General features: G+C 38.5%; 1 protein-coding gene across 5 annotated transcripts in view; it reads right to left on the bottom strand.

The window, feature by feature from the left end:
• LOC117417086 (roquin-1-like) overlaps positions 1 to 24311 on the bottom strand; it is a 130111-nt gene that overhangs the window by 89540 nt on the left and 16260 nt on the right. For all 5 annotated transcript variants that reach the window (XM_059034680.1, XM_059034681.1, XM_034028826.3 and 2 more), the window contains exon 2: positions 11923 to 12285. In XM_059034680.1, the coding sequence (XP_058890663.1) occupies positions 11923 to 12153 (231 nt within the window). In that variant the 5' untranslated portion in view covers positions 12154 to 12285. The remainder of the gene's footprint in view (positions 1 to 11922; positions 12286 to 24311) is intronic.

Genomic DNA, 24311 nt, shown 5'->3' with positions numbered 1-24311 from the left:
GCAGAATAAATTTGGGGCCAATCAGATGCCTCCCTGATGGTATTGCATGATGGATAAGTATCTGCCTGTACTTCTCAGCACTGAGGAGACCATTAATTCTGACCAAATCCCCAACTCCATTTGCAGAAATGCAGCCCCAAACTTGCAAGGAACCTCCACCATGCTTCACTGTTGCCTGCAGACACTCATTCGTGTACCGCTCTCCAGCCCTTCGGCGAACAAACTGCCTTCTGCTACAGCCAAATATTTCAAATTTTAACTCATCAGTCCACATCACCTGCTGCCATTTTTCTGCACCCCAGTTCCTGTGTTTTCGTGCATAGTTGAGTCACTTGACCTTGTTTCCACGTCGGAGGTATGGCTTTTTGGCCGCAAGTCTTCCATGAAGGCCACTTCTGACCAGACTTCTCCGGACAGTAGATGGGTGTACCAGGGTCCCACTGTTTTCTGCCAATTCTGAGCTGATGGCACTGCTGGACATCTTCCGATTGCGAAGGGAAGTAAGCATGATGTGTCTTTCATCTGCTGCAGTAAGTTTCCTTGGCCGACCACTGCGTCTACGGTCCTCAACGTTGCCCGTTTCTTTGTGCTTCTTCAAAAGAGCTTGGACAGCACATCTGGAAACCCCTGTCTGCCTTGAAATTTCTGCCTGGGAGAGACCTTGCTGATGCAGTATATCTACCTTGTGTCTTGTTGCTGTGCTCAGTCTTGCCATGGTGTATGACTTTTGACAGTAATCTGTCTTCAGCAACCTCACCTTGTTAGCTGAGTTTGGCTGTTCCTCACCCAGTGTTATCCCTCCTACACAGCTGTTTCTGTTTCAGTTAATGATTGTGTTTCAACCTACATATTGCACCTGTTTGGTATAATTGTTTAATCATACACCTGACTATATGCCTACAAAATCCCTGACTTTGTCCAAGTGTACCTAGAAGAATTGATGCTGTTTTGAAGGCAAAGGGTGGTCACACCAAATATGGATTTGATTTAGATTTTTCTTCTGTTCACTCACTTTGCATTTAGTTAACTGATAAATATAATCTATTAACATGTCTATTTTTGAAAGCATTCTTACTTTACAGCATTTTTTCACACCTGCCTAAAACTTTTGCACAGTACTGTATATATATACACATGTACATATACATACACACATATACAGTGCCTTGCAAAAATATTCAGACCCCTGACCAATTCTCTCATATTACTGAATTACAAATGGTACATTGAAATTTCGTTCTGTTTGATATTTTATTTTAAAACACTGAAACTCAAAATCAATTATTGTAAGGTGACATTGGTTTTATGTTGGGAAATATTTTTAAGAAAAATAAAAAACTGAAATATCTTTCTTGCATAAGTATTCAACCCCAACACATTAATATTTGGTAGAGCCACCTTTTGCTGCAATAACAGCTTTAAGTCTTTTGAGGTAAATATGTGATTTTGGCCCATTCTTCTTGGCAGATTTGCTCAAGGTTGTTCAGGTTGTTTGGACGACGCTTGTGGACCGCAATTTTCAAATAGTGCCACAGATTCTCAATGGAATTGAGATCAGGACTTTGACTGGGCCACTGTAGGACATTCACCTTTTTGTTCTTGAGCCACTCCAATGTTGCTTTGGCCTTGTGCTTGGGATCATTGTCCTGCTGAAAGGTGAATTTCCTCCCAAGCTTCAGTTTTTTAGCGGACTGAAGCAGGTTCTCTTGCAGTATTTTCCTGTATTTTGCTCCATCCATTCTTCCTTCAATTTTAACAAGATGCACAGTCCCTGCTGACGAAAAGCATCCCCACAACATGATGCTGCCACCACCATACTTCACTGTAGGGATGGTGTGTCTTGAGGCATGGGCAGTGTTAGGTTTGCGCCACACATAGCGCTTTGAGTTTTGGCCAAAAAGCTCTATCTTGGTCTCATCTGACCACAAAACCTTTTCCCACATCGCAGCTGGGTAACTCTCATGCTTTCTGGCAAACTCCAGACGTGCTTTCAGATGGTACTTTTTGAGTAACGGCTTCTTTCTTGCCACCCTCCCATACAGGCCAGTGTTATGCAGAGCTCTTGATATGGTTGACTGGTGCACCATTACTCCACTCCCAGCCACTGAACTCTGTAGCTCCTTCAAAGTGATTGTTGGCCTCTCTGTGGCTTCTGTGAGCGCTGAGTTTTGAGGGACGGCCTTTTCTCGGCAGTGCCTGGGTGGTGTGATGCAGCTTCCACTTCCTGATTATTGATCCAACTGTGTTCACTGGGATATCCAAACACTTGGATATTATTTTGTACCATTTCCCTAATCTATGCATTTCTATTACTTTATCTCTAACTTCTGTAGAATGCTCTTTGGTCTTCATTTTCCTTCAGATTCACAGCCTGACCAATGATCCTTCAACAGTGGGGTTTTTATCCAGAAAATGTGACAGCAACTTTAATGGTTCACAGATGGAGGCCAATGGTAAGGTAATTGTGTCCTCAATTTCTTTCATCGGTGTAAACTGGGAGCTTCCACAGCACAGGGGTTGAATACTTATGCAAGCAAGATATTTCAGTTTTTTATTTTTCTTAAAAATATTTCCCAACATAAAACCAATGTCACCTTACAATAATTGATTTAGAGTTTCAGTGTTTTAGAATAAAATATCAAACAGAATGAAATTTCAATGTACCATTTGTAATTCAGTAATATGAGAGAATTGGTCAGGGGTCTGAATACTTTTGCAAGGCACTGTATATTTATATATATATATATATATATATATATATATATATATATATATATATATATATATATATATATATATATATATATATATATATATATATATATATAAATCATGCCGTTATAGGCCTACTGGCGAAATGGACAAGAGACAGTTGGTGCGCAACACATACTGAATTATTTTAGCATTTTGTCATAGAAAAGACACATTTCACAGGGGCAGGAGTGTGGAGTAGTGGTTAGGGCTCTGGACTCTTGACCGGAGGGTCATGGGTTCAATCCCAGATGGGGGACACTGCTGCTGTACCCTTGAGCAAGGTACTTTACCTAGATTGTTCCAGTAATAAAACCCAACTGTAAGAATGGGTAATTGTATGTAAAAATAATCTGTAAAAAATAATGTAATTGTATGTAAAAATAATGTGATATCTTGTAACAATTGTAAGTCGCCCTGGATAAGGGCATCTGCTAAGAAAAGAAATAATAATAATAATATTGCGTATTGGTATTGATATTGAGTCTCATCTGGGAAGGGGGACATACGGGCGCGTTAAGAGAAATTCAGCAGGACATTTTTTATTTCAGGGGGGCATTGGCGCAATGATGCGGCCTAGCACGAATACTGTGTATATATAGATATGTATGTATGTATGTATGTATGTATGTACTGTATATATAGGACACACACACACACACACACACACACACACACACACACTTACTTTACATTTCGGGCTTTCGCCCTGTCACAAAGGGAATAACAAAGGGGTGTGCCTTTTGTTTGATCTAAGCTGGCAACTTCCCCACAAGGTTAGTTTCTATGACTCTGCTCCCCCAATTCAAAAATAAAGAAACTATATAAAGCAGCTGAGCTGGAATACTTGAAGGGTGGGTCTGTTTCAAGTGCCAGCTTCCCTGGAATGTACTCAAACTTGTTCTTTCTCTATGTTGTCTCTACTGCATCAGACATTAAAAATAAAAAATGTAAACTGCAATGTCAACAAATGTGACAAGCTGGTCACAGGCTCACCAAGATAAATCCTGTGTTGTGATTGACTCATCACTGTCAGAAACCACAGTGTGGGGAAGCAATCAAAAAGGCAAACAGAATCCCAAAAATGTAGAGTATAAATCCAAGGATGCCATGATGATGTTGTATAATGCACTGGAGAGTACTGTAAATGTTCTCATGTTTTTTTACGACATTTAGTCATTTCAATACAGCTGGGATGGGTGGAAACATTGCAACCACGGACATCGATGTAACTTCACTCGTCTCGGGAAGTCACTTCTCATCATTTGTGGCATAAAACCGATATAAAAAACTCTAGACAGTCAGTAACTATGGTGAATAAATTTGTACACTGGAACAGTCCCATCAGCACAAACAGTGGGCCTGCTGTATCAGTGTAATAAACCAATTTCATGGAATGGCCTGGTAGCTTCTTACTAAAGAAGATATTTTTGTTTTGTGAACTCTTTATGCAGCTTGAGCAGTGCTAGTCATTTTGCCAAATGTAATTTTCCTAGAGAAAAGGGACACATCTTTAAAAGCAGCTTCAATCCATCTGGGAGTAGTAGTATACTACAGTATATGTAGCGTTTAAAGTTTGTTTCAAGAGAACAGCACTGCAAGCCACATATCTTGGTTAGTTCAAAGTGATGGACGCTTACTGTGGGTTTGCGCTGCATATTGCCCACTTTAAAAAAACAACTACAAAATAAAACTCCCGCTTCGATGTACAGTTGCCTGCGTGGTGCGCTACATCCCATAATAGTACTATGATTTGTAAAACACAAAAAGGGAACGTTGCTATGCACAATGCTGAAGGGACATTTGCCGGATCCCAGTGTCTGTATGATCTTTAGCTACTACCACTGCATAAATACCCAATACAGGAAGCGTCAGCTTTCTTACAGAACACATTGTTAAAATATATTTGGGTCATTCTACAGAAAGGGGACAAATTGGGGTTCCAAATAATTGAGAAACTGATAATATTTTTTTTGTGAAACAACCAAAATTAAAAAAGAAAAATATATATCTTATCTACATATAACATAACTCAGCCGAGCTGAAATTTTTATGTATTTAATATTTTTGTTAAAACATGGTTTTAGCACACAAATCGTAACAACTAAAAACTGTTGTATAAAAGAGAAATACACATAAAATCGATTAGGCATTATAACATTACACATCAGTGAAAATATTTATTTCATTTTTCTAAAGAAACTTTGATTTTCATATTTATTGACTACTAAAATTAAAGTTAAACTTAGTTTTGGCACTTAATTTTGTTAATTTGATATTTAAATAAAAAAATGTGTTAGCAATGATTAAAAGTATACCAAACTATTTTATTTTTTAACTAAATATGAACCCCTTAACCCGTTGCTAATATAACTTTCACTCCTGCCAATACTACTGCAGTTTTATTATTTACAATAACTATTGTTACGGTAATGACATTTGTTACAGTAAATGGCCAACAGTTAAATGGCCAAGAGCTTGTGAGAAAACTGCATGGGACACAGTAAACACAGATCTCTGCGTTGCATTGGAAAGATTAAGTGGAACAGTTGAAAAGAAGCTGGATAAATTTGGGGACATCATCTACGCATATGGAAGTGAGAGGTTTGGAGTTGAAAAAAGGAAGGAAAAAGTACAAACTATTCCTGGAAAGTCTAGACGGCAGCAGGAGATTGAACGCTTAGTTAGAGAAAGGAGACAGCTGAGGAACCAATGGAGAAGAGCAGAACAAAGTCAGAAGGAGGGACTCAATCTCTTACAAAGGGTCATAAAAGATAAGCTTGCAACATTGCGCAGAGCTGAGCGCCTACGGAAACGCTACAAAAAGAAGGAGCGTGCGAGAGCGAACTTTTATAAAGACCCATTCAAATTTGTAAAGAAGTTATTCACCAGTGAGAAGAATGGCACACTAAAAGCATCTAAGGTTGAGCTGGAGAGATATTTGGAGGAAACACATACAGATTCAAAAAGGCAGGAGCCTATGTCAGTTCCGTCAGACATCCCACCTATCAATCCACCAGAATACCAAATGGAGGACTGTGCACCTAAGTGGAAAGAAATAGAGCAAGCTGTGAAAAAAGCAAGGGCTTCATCATCTCCAGGGCCTAATGGAGTTCCGTACAGAGTGTACAAGAGTGCTTCAGGAGTTCTACGAATTCTGTGGAAATTGATGAAAGTGGCATGGGAAAAACAGGTTGTACCAAGAGCATGGCGCCGAGCAGGTGGAGTCTTTATACCTAAAGAAAAAGATTCTACAAGCATCAGTCAGTTTCGTCCCATTTCCCTATTAAACGTAGAAGGCAAGATTTTCTTCAGCATTATTGCTCAGAGATTGTCAGCTTACCTATTAAAGAACTGCTTCATTGACACTTCAATACAAAAAGCGGGCATTCCAGGTTTCCCAGGTTGCTTAGAACACATCAATGTGATCTGGCAACAAATTCAATCAGCTAAAAAGGAGAGGAAGGAGCTCCATGTGACATTCCTGGATTTGGCTAATGCATATGGTTCAGTGCCACATGAACTACTTTGGGCAGCATTTGATTTTTTCAGTGTACCGATGACAATAACAAATTTAGTGAAAGCCTATTTTGGAGATTTGCAATTCAGTTTTTCAACTTCAGAATTCAGCACTACATGGCAATGCCTAGAGGGTGGAATAATGGCAGGATGCACCATTTCTCCACTGGCTTTTACCATGGCAATGGAAGTAATCATTAGGGCATCAAAATGGGTGGTAGGAGGAGAGCGCTTGGCTTCTGGAATGCGACTACCACCAATTCGAGCATACATGGATGACATGACAACCATGACTACAACAGTAGCCTGCACTAATCGATTATTGGGCAAATTAACCAATAACATTGAATGGGCACGAATGCAATTCAAGCCCACTAAATCAAGGAGCATCTCTATAATTAAAGGCAAAGTAGTAGATAAAACATTCTTCATTAATGGTGAGGCAATACCAACAGTGTCTGAGAAGCCAGTGAAGAGTCTTGGGAGATGGTACGACGGGGATCTAAAGGACACAGTTCGTGTGGGAGAAGTTAGACAACAAGCAGTGGAAGGGTTGAAGAGCATAGACAGCTGCGCTCTACCAGGTAAACTAAAACTCTGGTGCTTTCAGTTTGGTCTACTGCCGAGGTTGCTGTGGCCACTGACTGTGTACGAGGTTTCTTTGACAACAGTAGAGAAGCTGGAAGCTTTAATCAGTTCATACATCAGGAAATGGTTGGGAGTTCCACGCTGCCTCAGCAGAGTGGGACTTTATGGTAAAGGAATACTGCAACCAGTCTCTGCTCTAACCGAGGAGTTTAAGTGCGCCAAGGTCAGACTGGAAATGACATTAGTAGAGTCACGCGATAAATGCGTAAGGGAGGCAGCACCTGTGTTGAAAACTGGAAGAAAGTGGGTGGCAAAGAAAGCTGTGGAAGATGCAAAGGCTGCCCTTCGAATTGGTGATATCATGGGGCAAGTTCAGCATGGAAGAGGGGGTCTTGGTTTCAGTTCAACTCCTCCTACATGGCACAAGGCGGCCCCAGCTCAAAGGAGGAAGCTGGTAGTCAACGAGGTGCAAAAGCAGGAGGAGAGGATGAGGTGTATAAAGGCCATTTCCCAGGCCAAACAGGGAGAATGGATGAGATGGGAGAGTGTGGAACAACGCAAGATTGGCTGGCAAGACCTATGGTCAATGGAACAGAGCAGGATCAGTTTCCTCATCAGGTCAACATATGATGTTCTCCCATCACCACAGAACCTAAACCTCTGGGTAGGAGAGGATCCCTCATGTCCTTTGTGTTCATCACCTGCAACATTAAGGCACATTTTGACAGGATGTAAGGTGGCTCTTAGCCAAGGATGGTTTACTTGGCGCCATGACCAGGTGCTGCGATGTTTGGCCTTAGCATTGGAAGACAAGCGTAACATGACCAATAAGTTGCCACCTGTTCCATCAAAACATTACACACAAAAGACAACATTCCTCCACCCAGGAGAGCAACCACCAAGAAAAGGTGTTAAAACCAATCCTCACCCAGGACAACTGGAAGCTGCTAGAGACTGGAATATGCTGGCAGATGTTGGTCAACGGCTTATTTTTCCACCTGAGATTGCCACCACTAACCTTCGACCAGATATTGTCTTGTGGTCTGGATCAGCACGCCTTGTTCACCTGGTAGAGTTAACAGTGCCATGGGAGGATGCGGTAGATGAGGCGTATGAGAGGAAGAAACTGCGGTATGCTCAACTAGCCACTGAAGCGGAACAGCGAGGATGGAGAGTTCGGGTTTACCCAGTGGAAGTGGGTTGTCGAGGATTTGTGGCACACTCTACAACCCGGTTTCTCAGAGACGTCGGATTCAGTGGCCAAGAGTTGCGTCGCACAGTGAAGAACTTATCTGAAGCAGCAGAGAGGAGCAGCAACTGGCTGTGGTTGAGACGGAAAGATTCTGGCTGGGGACAGGTAAGTAAGCTGGGCTGAGTTGAGTGGGGGACGGAGGGGGGTGAAGCTGGGACGCCAGAATCACCGTCGAGCCCTCTTGAGGTGTCGTGGGCTAGTCGACGAAACACTGAGGATGGAAGGTGCCCACTTGAAAACCCCAGAGATGTACCCTACTTAGCTCAATCCAGACGGTTGTCATGCTGATGCGCTGGGGAGGCCGCACTTTGGTTGATCCCCGGAGCCAGCATCGCAGCCGTTGTGTGTGCTGATGCGCCAGGGAGGCAAAATAAGCTGATCCCTGGAGCCAGCATTACACTTCAGCCATTAACACCAGACAGAAGGATATCTACATCATCATATGGAAGGAAACGTAAATGGAGGGAGACACATATGGATCACATTAGTTTACTGTAAAGCTACGTCTTAGTTGGTGCTTATCTTGGCGAGAGCCGAGTTCAAATCAGCATGAAGTTTTAACATCTACTCTCGTGTAATGGAAATCATGACAGCTTGTTACAGTAATGACAGCTTGTTACAGTAATGACAGCTTGTTACAGTAATGACACAAAGATTTAAACAGTGATCTAAAATAAATATGTAAAGAAATAAACCATTTATAATGACACTATACAGATTCCAAAATAGGTTTTATTGGAAAATCATAAAACTTTAAAATACATTGGGGCTGATGTAAGGATAGGCATAGTGCAAACAATTGTGGCTGCAAAATCCAAATTGCCTAGCGGCCAGGCAATTATTTTGCACTTTGGCCTATGTAAACTTTTTGTGGAGCACGAAAAATAAAGAAAACAAAATGATGTCAGGGAAGGGCAGCAAAATCCTCTTGGCACATGGAAAAGAATATATATATATTTTTTTGTTGTTGTCGTGGTGCGGTGTGTCGTACGACACATTCGCTTATCGTATCGTGTCGTGTCCGGTGTGTAGAGGCCTCTCTCTCTCTCTCAAAAAAAAAAATTTGAAAAAAATGTAAACACAGTGAAGCATTAGGCTGTGCACTGCCCAACCACTTCACTGTGTGCAATCCTACCCTGCGAGCAAATAAATTTAGAAGTCACTGCAGTCAAATGGGAGTATCCACGCAAGCAGCGAGCAACGTCGTTTTGAGAAAATTTCATGTCGCTAAAATAGAACCTGTTTCTATTTATTTATTTTTTTTCATCGCGCGACTGGAATGAAACTGACCAAACAGAAGCAAGGTTAACACCCTTGACACACGTCAAACACACACCTGAAAACAAGTTAATCATTATGTAGTACCAGTAGTCTTGGCTTGCAGATGGTGCAGATGCTGCATTTATCAGCACCAAGGCATTTTTTTCCCCCCGATTATGCAAGTTGTATTATTATTATTTTTTATTTCTTAGCAGACGCCGTTATCCAGGGCGACTTACAATTGCTACAAGATCTCACATTATTTTTACATACAATTGCATTAATTTTTTACACATTATTTTTACAATTACCCATTTATACAGTTAGGTTTTTACTGGAGCAATCTAGGCAAAAGTACCTTGCTCAAGGGTACAGCAGCAGTGTCCCCCATCTGGGATTGAACCCACGACCCTCTGGTCAAGAGTCCAAAGCCCTAACCACTACTCCACACTGCAAAATAGGTTTATCAATAAGTAAAAATAAACCGGACCATACATGCAGTCTATATATCCAGTTTACAAATGAGAGGAGGCCATTCGACCCATCTTGCTCGTTTGGTTGTTAGTAGCTTATTGATCCCAGAATCTCATCAAACAGCTTCTTAAAGGATCCCAGGGTGTCAGCGTCAACAACATATACAACACATATGAACACATAGTCTGTTACGGTAACATTGAAAACTGGGGACAGGTTTTCAATGGCTTTTTATTCAAAAATATTTTAAAATACTAGTTCAACATTATACTATGATTAGGCTTGCTACTTTGATTATAAAATCAGTAAAGATCGTTAAATGTCGAACTCCCCCAAAATTATGAGTTATACTGAAATAAATGTATATACGATAAACGTCGGTAAAACCACTCACTATTTTTTTTCTTACCAAAACTATCATTTAGAAATCAGCTCTAGTTTGTGTAGTTTTAATACTTGCTGTCTGTCCCATCTCCGTTCTGCTCTGAATGGCTAGGGGTCACTGTCAGTCAACTCAGTCAGTCATTTCACCCTGTTCTGACAGATCTCATTGACTGAAGCAGCGCCAGAATGCTCTCATTTTTTTAAATGCCTGTCAATCATCAAACATGCACCGACTGTTCACTTTCATTTGCCAGCTACAGCGCCTGTCATTCAAAGCACTTACACTGAAATTAGCGGGTTAAGGTGTAGGTAGGCTTTTGCTATAGGTATCTATGGTGACTAGTTTGATTTGAAAATGGGGCGCAAGAGTAAAACACAAATGAGTATTGAGCACAATACCCTGTCTTGCCTTCAGTGACTCCAGCTGTGCTGAAGCAGAAGAGGGGTGGAGCTCAGACTCTGGACAGTAAGTGCAAGTTAGGTCTGTTCAGCTATCTACTGTTTTGTTCTGTGCATATTATTTTTACTTGTAAATCTATGTGTAATACACTTTTATAGTGCGTTTTCTACGGCTTATTTGAGACCATTTTTAAATGTGTGTAGGATCTTTACCTATAAAAGGCAGCTCCGCTGTGACCAAACATTATTTCAACTAGAATGTTGGTAACCATGGTTTTGCTGCATGTTGAATATGAAAGGGGTTTCGCTAAATGAGACGTTTCTCAATGGCATAAAAAGTCTGGTATTTTAAGCATAAAGGTCGATTTCACCCATTCTCTGGTTCAACTGAAAAATAAAAATAAAAAGGTAAATTCTTCCAAAAATAAACGTCAATATTAATTGTCGATGTGGCAAAAAAAAAAAAAAAAAAAAAAAATGAATAGTGCCAACTATGATACAACATTCCTTTTTAAAAAATTGTCATGTTTTAAAATGATTCCATAAAAATACATTTATTTTGATGAGAAAGTAGAAGAGGTGGAAGTGGGGACACTGCACGTTTATATATAAAAAAAAAAAAATCACCCTTAAATGTTAATATTGCATAAAAATAATGATGCATATTTGAAACAGCTAAATAAATAAATGTATATTGCATCCAACAAAACATTTTTTCTTTGTTTTAATATTTAAATACACTTTACTTTGAGGTGGGGACTCAATTTGTCCCATTACTGTAGAATGACCCATTTATGAAGCACTTGTCCGGACCGGACCACCGACTACGTTGGAAGCACTTGTCAATTTTTGAGGGTGCCGGGCAAGCCTTAAAATCGAGCCTGATACATCACGGTAAATAAACTAGGGAATTACTTTTTTCAACTTTCTCTGGAACGTTTGCCAGGAGAAAGATTTTTTCTTCGAAATATTGCAGTGTATCCCGTTAATGCTCCCTCCTGAAATAATGCTGGCAATAGAAATGAGTAACGTATTGAGTAATGCAGGAGGGAGCATGACCTTGATACACTGCAATCCTTAGAGATTTTTTTTTTTTTCTCCTGGTGACTGCGAAATGTATTGCCCAGTTGATTTATATGATGTGTTATTAAAATGTAACGCTGCAATGCGGACCACACAGGACACAGCAAAGGTAAAGTAATGCACTTCTTGTAAATTTTGCAGGGTGTTCTGTAACACTAACTTTTGGATAACGTTTAAACTCAAACCCATAGTCTTTAAATACAATGTGTTACCTGTCCGCCAACGAGCTGCAGCAGGGCCGAGTTCACAGGCAGCTGTTCGATGTCTGTGTTGATCGTGGTCTGGTCGAAGGGGCATGCCTTGCGGTGTAGTTTGTTCAGGCACATCTTGCAGACAGTGTGGCCGCATCCTAAGCTGATGGGCTTGCGAATGGTTTCTTCGAAAGTCTGCGTGCAGATCGGGCACAAGAGGAATTCCGTCCATTGTGGAGCTTGTACAGGCATTGTAACAGGTTACAATTAAAAAAAAAAAAAAAAATACAGGATTCCACTGGAATCAAAAAAATCTTCCAAACATTAATATTCTTAAATATTTTCAGACATCATGGATATTCAGCACATAGTGTGAAATATAACCTGCAAAACAAACAGAGAGGAAAAACTGATCAGCACAAAATACACTTAAATACACAGCTATAAGGGCAGGAATATTTTCAACAAAAATAAGCAAAAAACAAGATGGTTATCAGTGACTGAGGCAATGAGGCATCAGTGTCATAAAATGTAGGTCCACATGTTCAAATCTGGATGAGCTGTTCATAACAGCTCCACTACTTCCCTTGCTGATTCCATCAATCCTCTGTGGGGAGTATTATTGAATAAAATGTGCTAGCAAGCGAAATACAACTGAGACATGCATCTGTATCAGCTACAATAAATAAGCAATACATTAACAGCACATTATTTCATTATTCAATATCATTATAAAACATAACTTAAACCTATGCAAAAATGTCATTTCAGTCCATCTGCAGTAAAATAGTGACTTGATTTGTGTTGGTAACACTCCCGTTCATCTAACAATGGATTTATCAATTGTTAGCTGAACGGGACTGTGACCACAGCCAGGCATATTGGCTTCACTGAGGTCTACTTGACAATAACACAAGTGGATCTTGGCTTCTACCCAGCCAAAAACATTTTTTTAACAATGCTAACATGCATCAGAATATGCACACTCTCAAATATATGCGAAGTCAGAATCTCTGATTATCAAATAAAACACTCCATGCATTGCTTTCCCTGGTTGTGCATTAATCGCAAACAAGAACTTGCATAACTAATTAACAATGAATCCTTTAAAAGTGTAAAAAAAAAAAAAAAAGCTTGTCGCAACCTGTTAAATGTCAATTTGTAAATGCATAGCAACTAGCCTAGTTGAAAGCAATGATACTGACATAAAAATAGAAAAATCAGACTGAGTCACTTTAATTTCTTTAATTCTCAGTAAAAATCAACTTAGTCATTTAGGCAGGGGTGGACAGAAATGTTTTTCATCCTCCAAACTGAACACAAACAAAACCTAGCACTAAAGCTGGATATCAGTTTCAGTGTGAAAATAAATGTTGCACAACAAACTACCGAGAAGAACTAGTACCTACTGTTTTCAGATTTGATAAAAGAATAACTGCCTTTTCTTGAAAAGAATCCTACATCTGTTACCGAATCTCCAAACTCCATATCACTTCCATAAAGAAGCACGTTAAACACAGAAATATCAAACACCCAGAACACTTCCTTGTTCCTTCATTTAAATAACAATGGACAGACATTTAAGGTGGAAATAATCTGCCAGTCTAAAAAGAAATACACACATTTCAATGTTTTGAGAAGATTTACTCGGATATACTCAGTACGGTTGACAACCATATATTTTTTAAATGGCTAATCAATAAATGTAGTTTATATATTTTTTTTTATTTGTCACTTGTTTAAAAATTTTGAGGTAAACTACAATTCACACCATAAAGGCTAACGATCCACTAGAACTTCCTTAAAAACCTGAAGCAGGAAATACCTCCCTTTGATCAAAGTCTACCCTGAGAGGTTTCTGAGTCACCAGGCCATCGAAATAAAGAGTCATGAGATAATCCAACACCTGGTGTATCACTACACAAGCTTTCAAAATGAAAGCTGAAACTGGGTGGGAAAATTCTGATAAAACGCCCTGAAAGCTGAGAGAGAAAAGAAATGCCAGGAAATGAGGAGTTGCCAGTAACAGGTAAAAATAACATTAATACTGACTGCCACAAAGGTGTACAAATCGGCTGAGATTTGACATTTACACCTGGGTGATTCAACACACAACATACAAGCGGTTTCACTACATGACTGAAAATAATAAATCAAATAAAATACCGGTAATGAAAAAAACAAACTGTACCCTAACCTGCAGGTCCTGATATGTATCATGATACACATGACCATCCTGATGGACTTGTATGAAGCAAATTATCATTAAATGATGGACTATTATGACACAAATGAGAAAGGGAGTCTTCATACCAACTGTAAAACACACTACAGAAAGCAGCGATTCATAATTAATCCTAATTGTACACCACACAGCACTAATAATACGCATTAAGGTTATTTCAGTATTTCAAGAACTTTGACACAGTAGTTAACTAAAGAAAGTACCCAGGTTTTTACTAGGGCCTGGTATCCTTTATACCCATACCTGGCTAATTCCATACACAGACCAGGTTGTGGTCACTATTATACCAGCATAATTCCTAAGGAAACAGTTTAAACTTTTTAGCTACAAAACCACAATGAATTCAGACCCCAAAGAAATTTTTATTATGATAGACTTTTAAAACGATACCCAATACACCACAAGACAGGTTTTATATCGCAAGCCATTTAGAAATTTCTGAAGAAAAAAAAAAAAGAACTAAAATTCAAAATGACAAAAACTGTTTCCACTTTCAATGTTGTAAAATACATGGCAGCCAACGTGAAGTATCTTTCAAATTAGCATGTACAGCAAATGAGAACTACAGGCCTAACTTGATTTGACTGCATCATTAGAAAGTAATGGGATACAAAAAAAGCATTGAAGACATTAAGAAAACAACAAAGGAAAGCGTGTTCAATGAATTGAATTTAGATTATAAAAACATTTCATCAATTGTTTTTGGCAAGCATACAGGGATGTCACCAAAATTCCCTTTCACTCTTTGTCTGCATTAAAACTGGGTAGCTGCTAGGGATCTGCTTTTGGTAAATTTTTCTGAACCTTTAAACTCCTTGCAATGTCAGCGTTTAAACAATATCTACATACACACACTTTATATTCCATTCTGATACTGACAGCCCTGGTTAGTATTTTCTAAGCAAATAACCTCCAAACAATAGCCTCTGCACTGAGCCGCTTTCTTGCCATTTTACTGAGTAAAACTTCAAAATTAGCAATAAAATACTAGAAACACAAATTTCTCTCTCTCTCTCTCTCTCTCTCTCTCTCTCTCTCTCTCTCTCTCTCTCTCTCTCTCTCTCTCTCTCTCTCTCTCTCTCAAAAATTAAGAGACCACTGCAAAATTATCAGTTTCTCTGGTTTTACTATTTATAGGTATGTGTTTGGGTCAAATTAACATTTTTGTTTTATTCTATAAACTACTGACAAAATTTTTCCCAAATTCCAAATAAAAATATTGTCATTTAGAGCATTTATTTGCAGAAAATGACAACTGGTCAAAATAACAGAAAAGATGCAGTGTTGTCAGACCTCGAATAATGTAAAGAAAATAAGTTCATATTCATTTTTAAACAACACAATACTAATGTTTTAACTTAGGAAGAGTTCAGAAATCAATATTTGGTGGAATAACCCTGATTTTCAAGCACAGCTTTCATGCGTCTTGGCATGCTCTCCACCAGTGTTTCACATTGATGTTGGGTGACAATGCCACTCCTGGCGCAAAAATTCAAGCAGCTCGGCTTTGTTTGATGGCTTGTGACCATCCATCTTCCTCTTGATCACATTCCAGAGGTTTTCAATGGGGTTCAGGTCTGGAGATTGGGCTGGCCATGACAGGGTCTTGATCTGGTGGTCCTCCATCCACACCTTGATTGACCTGGCTGTGTGGCATGGAGCATTGTCCTGCTGGAAAAAACAATCCTCAGAGTTGGGGAACATTGTCAGAGCAGAAGGAAGCAAGTTTTCTTACAGGACACCCTTGTACTTGGCTTAGGGTCAGCTGTTTGAGTACTTTGGTTAACAACCAGGCCTGATTTGGGCCAGCCCTGCCCAATATAAATCTAACTAACTTTGGCCCTTACCATCAGAGTGAAGTTGTCAGCACACAGGTTCTAGAGGCACATCGTGCCACGAACAAAAGAAATTCCTGAAGACCTCCGGGAAAAAGTTGTTGATGCCTATCAGTCTGGAAAGGGTTACAAAGCCATTTCTAAGGCTCTGGGGCTCCACCGAACCACAGTCAGAGCCATATTGTCCAAATGGAGAAAGTTTGGGATAGTAGTGAATCTTCCCAGGAGTGGCCGTCCTGCCAAAATTTCTCCAAGAGCAAGGTGTAAAATCGTCCAGGAAGTCACAAAGAACCCTAGAACAACATCCAGGGATCTGCAGGCCTCTCTCGCCTCGGCTAAGGTCAGTGTTCATGACTCCACCATCAGAAAGACACTGGGCAAAAATGGGATTCATCGCATAGCAAGGCGGAAACCATTGCTCACTAAGAAGAACATGAATGCTCGTCTCAAGTTTGCCAAAAACCACCTGGATGATCCTCAAGAGTTCTGGAACAATGTTCTATGGACAGGAGTCAAAAGTGGGACTTTTTGGCCGACATGGGCCCCATTATGTCTGGCGAAAACCAAACACTGCATTCCACAGTAAGAACCTCATACCAACGGTCAAGCATGGTGGTGGTAGTGTCATGGTTTGGGGATGCTTTGCTGCATCAGGACCTGGACGCCTTGCCATCATTGAAGGAACCATGTGTGGCACTCGCCACACAAAGTGGTGCTAGATATGTACCACTTGTAGCTGAATGAATTACAGTATACCTGGCCAGGTACAAATTGAATAAATAAACTAGAAAGAGTAACCTCGTAATTTCTAATTGTATAGAGATAATGTCAGTATAGAGATAATGTCAGTTTTGGGTGTAATTTCCCCTTTAAGAGCCGCTTTTAAGAAGTTTCCACGTCTCTCATGGGGGCTTCCTGTTCTGTTTTTGGCAGCATGTTCGAATGTAAACTAGCTAAGTAGGTAAAAGCACACAGCAAAGTGTTTTAGGTTTGTAGGTAACTAGAGTTTGTTGTTTTGTCAATATTGAAGTAAAAGTTGGTGTTTTAAATTCTTTATAAGTCGACTGCTGTAAACACTATTTTAGCAAATATTCAACTAGTGATTGATCTCCTTTTTGTTGGATTTTTCCGGATTTCATTATTGACCCTAAGGATCGGGTGAGATCTGACTATTTACTTTTTGGGGAGCTCCCGTTTGTTTTTTTGTTTTTCTATTTTTTTTGGTTGTTAAATGCATTTGGGACATTGAAGTTTATGCTTCAACTGCTGTGTTTTTTTTTATTTGGAGGACTGTTTTTTTTTTTGTTCTATATAATTAAAGTATATGGATTTATTTTATTTACTTTACTAATCAATGTAATTTTTATAATAGTAATGGGAAAAGACCTAAGAGCAGTTTAAACAATAAGTGTGTGTACCGCATTGCTCGCTGCATTATTAATATAACTGTTTTTGTGAGGTTTTTGTTGTGGATTAGCCTAACAGTTACCAGTTTATAATGGTATACTGCTGTTCTGCATATTGTTTATGTGAGTTAACACTATGAAAATTCTTTAATACATGACAGATTTTTTGGATCATTCTGCAGTGTACAGTGAAGTCTTTATTTACCAAGAACCCTCTGATATTATTCGCTGTCAAACAGTCTTGCTAACGGTGGGGATAAAAATTGCTTCAGGTAGACGTAGACCGTTTGTTACACATGAATTCTGCTCTGTATCAGAGAATTCTACAGGAGAATGTCAGGCCATCCGTCCGTGAGCTGAAGCTGAAGCGCAGCTGGGTCATGCAGCAAGACAATGATCCGAAACACACAAGCAAGTCTACATCAGAATGGTTGAAGGAGGCGTAACCAGTTATTGAGTCTAAGGGGGCGATTACTTTTTCACACGGGGGCATTGGGAGTTGCATAACTTTCTTTAATAAATAAATGAAATATGTATCTCACTTTTGTGTTATTTGTTCACTCAGGGTCCCTTTTACCTAATATTAGGTTTTGGTTGAAGATCTGATAACATTCAGTGTCATAAATATGCAAAAATGCTGAAAATCAGACAGGGGGCAAATAATTTTTCACAGCACTGTATATATAAGCAAATGAAAACAAAATCAATTCAAATTGTGGGAAAGGAGAAAAAAATTGGATCTGTACAGTATTTATTTGAAAAATCAACCCCCAAAAATCCTTCATTACTGTAAAATTGTAGAAAATATATAACCTAAAATAAATCAATAAATACTAATCAAAAGAGGTTTTTTTTTGTTTGTTTTAACAAAAAAAAGAAATAAAGTGGAAAAAAAATCAAAATGCTAAATAGCAAAAATAATCTGATCTGAACTGCAATACAATTGCATCCTATTATGTTGTGAGAGGAGAGGAGATCATTATTATTATTATTATTTTAATAAATTTAAGCCAGTCCTTCTCACAATTGACAGTACAATATATTTTTTATAACAATGTAAAGTTTTGTTTTTTGTTTTTTAATTTATGGAGCAAAAGAAAAATAAATTAAAACCAATAACTATATAGGTTCACAATAAAAACGATTTTATGAAACAGGGGTGAGAAAAAAAAAAAGATTTTAGTAGAAAATGAAAAACCACCCTTCCCTAAAAACAAATCGTTTTCAAATCGAAAAGAGTAGAGGTGAAAAAAAAGTACCTTCCTCTACCGTCATATAAACAAAACAAGATGTAGTCAAATACAGTATTAGGCAGATGTTACTGCAGGTCGATAAAACAGCTACTAATCAAAAGGTAAACTTTTTTTATTATCAATTCACCTTGAAAAGAAAACGAAAGTTACACAGTGTTTTAAATTCATTTCGTGATGTTTCACAGTACATGCCAAAGATAGCCACCACTTGCGTTCAAATAGGCTGTAAATGACATTTAACAACTGCGTCACATCAAATATATTTTGTCTGTGAAATATGGTGAAATTAAAGCAAACGACTGATTACACCGTGTAACAATTATTTTTTTTTTTTTTTGGTTCCTGGGTAGTAAGTGTTATTTCCTAATTGCTTATGCCTCAAAAGTATAGAAAATGGCTATTATTCCCCACAAACTTTGCTTTTGTGACCAGGACAGTGATATTTTGAAATGTACCTATTTCCAATGAGAAAACGGGCGAATTTGTGTCTTTTCGTTCACATAGTCAGAAAAAAACAACATATGAATCCAAATTAACATGTATTTATAACAAAGTAATACAAAAATTACTACAAAAGATTTAGAAGTGAATAGTTTTTCGAGATTTACGATTATACTGTAAATCACTTTCACGAATCAGCCCCCAAATGTAGTCTCCCATCATGTTCTCGTTATACTGTCCTTGGTAGCGGCGTTCAAAGTCCAGTATATCCTGGTGGAAGCGCTCGCCTTGCTCCTCCGAGTACGCTCCCATGTTCTCCTTGAATTTATCAAGATGAGCATCAAGGATATGGACTTTGAGGGACATCCTACAGCCCATTGTGCCGTAGTTCTTCACCAGAGTCTCAACCAGCTCCACATAGTTTTCAGCCTTGTGATTGCCCAGGAAGCCCTGAACCACTGCGACAAAGCTGTTCCAAGCCGCTTTCTCCTTACTAGTGAGCTTCTTGGGGAATTCATTGCACTCCAGGATCTTCTTTATCTGTGGTCCAACGAAGACACCGGCTTTGACCTTTGCCTCAGACAGCTTAGAGAAGAAGTCTTGAAGGTACTTGAAGGCTGCCGACTCCTTATCTAGAGCTCTGACAAATTGTTTCATAAGGCCCAATTTGTACTCATCATACTTCAAGGCGTCCAAGCAGGGTCTTGATGCTGTTGTAATCCTCTTTGAGGTGCACCGAGTGAGCCAGGGGAAGAGACGGGTACTTGTTACCATTATGGAGCAGCACGGCTTTGAGGCTCCTGGATGAGCTGTCAATGAAGGACAGTATAACGAGAACATGATGGGAGATTACATTTGGGGGCTGATTCATGAAAGTGATTTACAGTATAATCGTAAATCTCGAAAAACTACTCACTTCTAAATCTTTTGTAGTCATTTTTGTATTACTTTGTTATAAATACATGTTAATTTGGATTCATATGTTGTTTTTTTCTGACTATGTGAACGAAAAGACACAAATTCGCCCGTTTTCTCATTGGAAATAGGTACATTTCAAAATATCACTGTCCTGGTCACAAAAGCAAAGTTTGTGGGGAATAATAGCCATTTTCTATACTTTTGAGGCATAAGCAATTAGGAAATAACACTTACTACCCAGGAACAAAAATTGTGTTACATAGTGTTATGTTAAGTAATAACTCCTCAATGGAGCGACCCAGAGTGAAATAACGGCAATCCGTAATTTTTAACAGTATATGCCTCACTTAGGCATACGACTTGCTTTCTTATTTTCAGATGCATACATGCAGATTTGTTTCTTTTGTTCTGGTGTTAAATGTAGGGTCGACTCGCCATTTTGTACTTTGTTTTGCTTTAGGAGCTGGAGTGTTGATGACATTGGTATGAACGGTCAGTTAACAATGAACTAGTAAAACGAGTCAAAGGTTAACTGCATAACTTTGTTGTTTCAATTCGCTACAATGAGGGAAACTGCAATGCTTATATTTACGTTTGCTTGGCTTGGGAAGTTGGTGGGTGGCGGACAGCGGGGTGGTGATATAACGGGTACAAATAGCACTGTTTTTATATTGGTGACATTTGTTCAGAGAGAATAACTGGCGGTATGCGAGGGTGGCGTTATAAAGGGGGCGGTATAAACCACTATGTATATACATATTGAACACATTTTCAGATAGTTTAATGTTTTTAGAATAGTGTGTTCCTTAAAGGTTCATTTAACAACAACAAAACAGGAGCCAATTACGTTTTTTGTAGGGTTTGTTTTTGTTATAAGTAACTTTGCGCGAAAGCAAAAGCGAGTTGTGCTTACAATTGAAAAATAATTGAAAATACCGTATTTAAATTGATCAAAATGACTGCGGCCCTTAAACGAGGGCAGCGATTATATGAGGGTGGCCTTTATTAATAATACTGTGCTTTAAAAATGCTGCAATATTTTATTAAATGGTTTAAGGCATTTTAGAAACGGCACCATGAGAGGCTCCGATCTGCGGCACTATACTCTTGTGTGTTTTTGGGGCTTGAATACAGTACATTTACCGACAGTTAACAAAAGCCTATTAGGTGGGAGTTCGGAGGTCAGGGGAGTACTGTACCAGCAAATCAGGAGTGTGTATTGGTTGCTATGGGGCGGGACAAGAAGAGGAGAAAGAACGGTATGAGTGTGATGCAGTTGTTTTTCTTAAGGAAAAATATCACCTGTGAATATTGGTTTGATTTCTGTTAAAACTAAAATAGATCTTGTTATTTTTTTTTTTCTAACTGTAATTTACCTGCTTGTTTGTAATTTCTCTGCAAAAGAAACCAATACAAAATCTTCTCATAGATAGGAAGTTTTTATTTTATATATGTATATATATATATATATATATTATATATATATATATATATATATATATATATATATACAACCTGAACAACCTGGAGCAAATCTGCCAAGAAGAATGGGCCAAAATCACTCCAACACTGTGTGCAAAGCTGGTACATACTTACCCCAAAAGACTTAAAGCTGTTATTGCAGCAAAAGGTGGCTCTACCAAATATTAATGTGTGGGGGTTGAATACTTATGCAAGCAAGATATTTCAGTTTTTTATTTTTCTTAAAATATTTCCCAACATAAAACCAATGTCACCTTACAATAATTGATTTTGAGTTTCAGTGTTTTAAAATAAAATATCAAACAGAACGAAATTTCAATGTACAGTGCCTTGCGAAAGTATTCGGCCCCCTTGAACTTTGCGACCTTTTGCCACATTTCAGGCTTCAAACATAAAGATATGAAACTGTAATTTTTTGTGAAGAATCAACAACAAGTGGGACACAATCATGAAGTGGAACAAAATTTATTGGATATTTCAAACTTTTTTAACAAATAAAAAACTGAAAAATTGGGCGTGCAAAATTATTCAGCCCCTTTACTTTCAGTGCAGCAAACTCTCTCCAGAAGTTCAGTGAGGATCTCTGAATGATCCAATGTTGACCTAAATGACTAATGATGATAAATAGAATCCACCTGTGTGTAATCAAGTCTCCGTATAAATGCACCTGCACTGTGATAGTCTCAGAGGTCCGTTTAAAGCGCAGAGAGCATCATGAAGAACAAGGAACACACCAGGCAGGTCCGAGATACTGTTGTGGAGAAGTTTAAAGCCGGATTTGGATACAAAAAGATTTCCCAAGCTTTAAACATCCCAAGGAGCACTGTGCAAGCGATAATATTGAAATGGAAGGAGTATCAGACCACTGCAAATCTACCAAGACCTGGCCGTCCCTCTAAACTTTCAGCTCATACAAGGAGAAGACTGATCAGAGATGCAGCCAAGAGGCCCATGATCACTCTGGATGAACTGCAGAGATCTACAGCTGAGGTGGGAGACTCTGTCCATAGGACAACAATCAGTCGTATACTGCACAAATCTGGCCTTTATGGAAGAGTGGCAAGAAGAAAGCCATTTCTTAAAGATATCCATAAAAAGTGTCGTTTACAGTTTGCCACCAGCCACCTGGGAGACACACCAAACATGTGGAAGAAGGTGCTCTGGTCAGATGAAACCAAAATCGAACTTTTTGGCAACAATGCAAAACGTTATGTTTGGCGTAAAAGCAACACAGCTCATCACCCTGAACACACCATCCCCACTGTCAAACATGGTGGTGGCAGCATCATGGTTTGGGCCTGCTTTTCTTCAGCAGGGACAGGGAAGATGGTTAAAATTGATGGGAAGGTGGATGGAGCCAAATACAGGACCATTCTGGAAGAAAACCTGATGGAGTCTGCAAAAGACCTGAGACTGGGACGGAGATTTGTCTTCCAACAAGACAATGATCCAAAACATAAAGCAAAATCTACAATGGAATGGTTCACAAATAAACATATCCAGGTGTTAGAATGGCCAAGTCAAAGTCCAGACCTGAATCCAATCGAGAATCTGTGGAAAGAACTGAAAACTGCTGTTCACAAATGCTCTCCATCCAACCTCACTGAGCTCGAGCTGTTTTGCAAGGAGGAATGGGCAAAAATTTCAGTCTCTCGATGTGCAAAACTGATAGAGACATACCCCAAGCGACTTACAGCTGTAATCGCAGCAAAAGGTGGCGCTACAAAGTATTAACTTAAGGGGGCTGAATAATTTTGCACGCCCAATTTTTCAGTTTTTTATTTGTTAAAAAAGTTTGAAATATCCAATAAATTTCGTTCCACTTCATGATTGTGTCCCACTTGTTGTTGATTCTTCACAAAAAATTAGTTTCATATCTTTATGTTTGAAGCCTGAAATGTGGCAAAAGGTCGCAAAGTTCAAGGGGGCCGAATACTTTCGCAAGGCACTGTATATATATATATATATATATATATATATATATATATATATATATATATATATATATATATATATATATATATATATATATATATATATTGTGATAGATATATTGCACACGAAAGTGTGTACAAACATTTGGGACCTATAAACAAACGGGAATATAAGCAAAGTTTGCATTCTAAATAAATTGTGTGATTCAAAACAGTAGAAGTATACTTAAGTTGAGTAAAAGGATGTATTTTGCAATCTATTTTATTTACAGGTGAAATTTAAACTGAGAATCTGAGTAATGCATGCAAACAGCTTTCTGGTATCAGAGTAAAAAAACAAAACAAATGGAAATATATGCTTGCTGCAATGTCTGCTTCTTTCAGGACTGTACACAAGACCTGCACAGGGAATAGAAGGGCATGATATGTAAGGATTTAAATGTACATGTTTTTAAATTACATTTTTTACTGCATGTTTGCTGTTAAAAAGATACCATAAAGGTTGAGAATTTCTGGATGTCACAATAAATAACTGCAAATATATAAGCTTCATTTAAATATATAAATGAAGCTTATTTTCGAAATGCCCTTCATAATACAATGTTACATGTGAAGTTTTGCATGTAACATAGACAACATGGTGTCCATGTTACGTCCATATTTATGTAAATATTAGGACAATACAATGACATTTAAAAAATGGTAGAATCATTATTTGTGATGTCTTTGAACCACAAATGAGTATGTGCCAGTTGTACTTCTGTATAATAACACAATGTCGAATGTGGTCAATATTGAGACAGTTCCATTCGTTACATGTTTGAGGATGTAAAATATAAATTTACATTATACTTTGATAACTAAGTAAGCAATCCATAAGTGTCTTCAAAATGACA

The sequence above is a fragment of the Acipenser ruthenus genome, chromosome 12 (genome assembly GCF_902713425.1).
Source record: "Acipenser ruthenus chromosome 12, fAciRut3.2 maternal haplotype, whole genome shotgun sequence".
Lineage (NCBI taxonomy): Eukaryota > Metazoa > Chordata > Actinopteri > Acipenseriformes > Acipenseridae > Acipenser > Acipenser ruthenus.
This window is presented reverse-complemented; position numbering and strand designations above follow the sequence as displayed.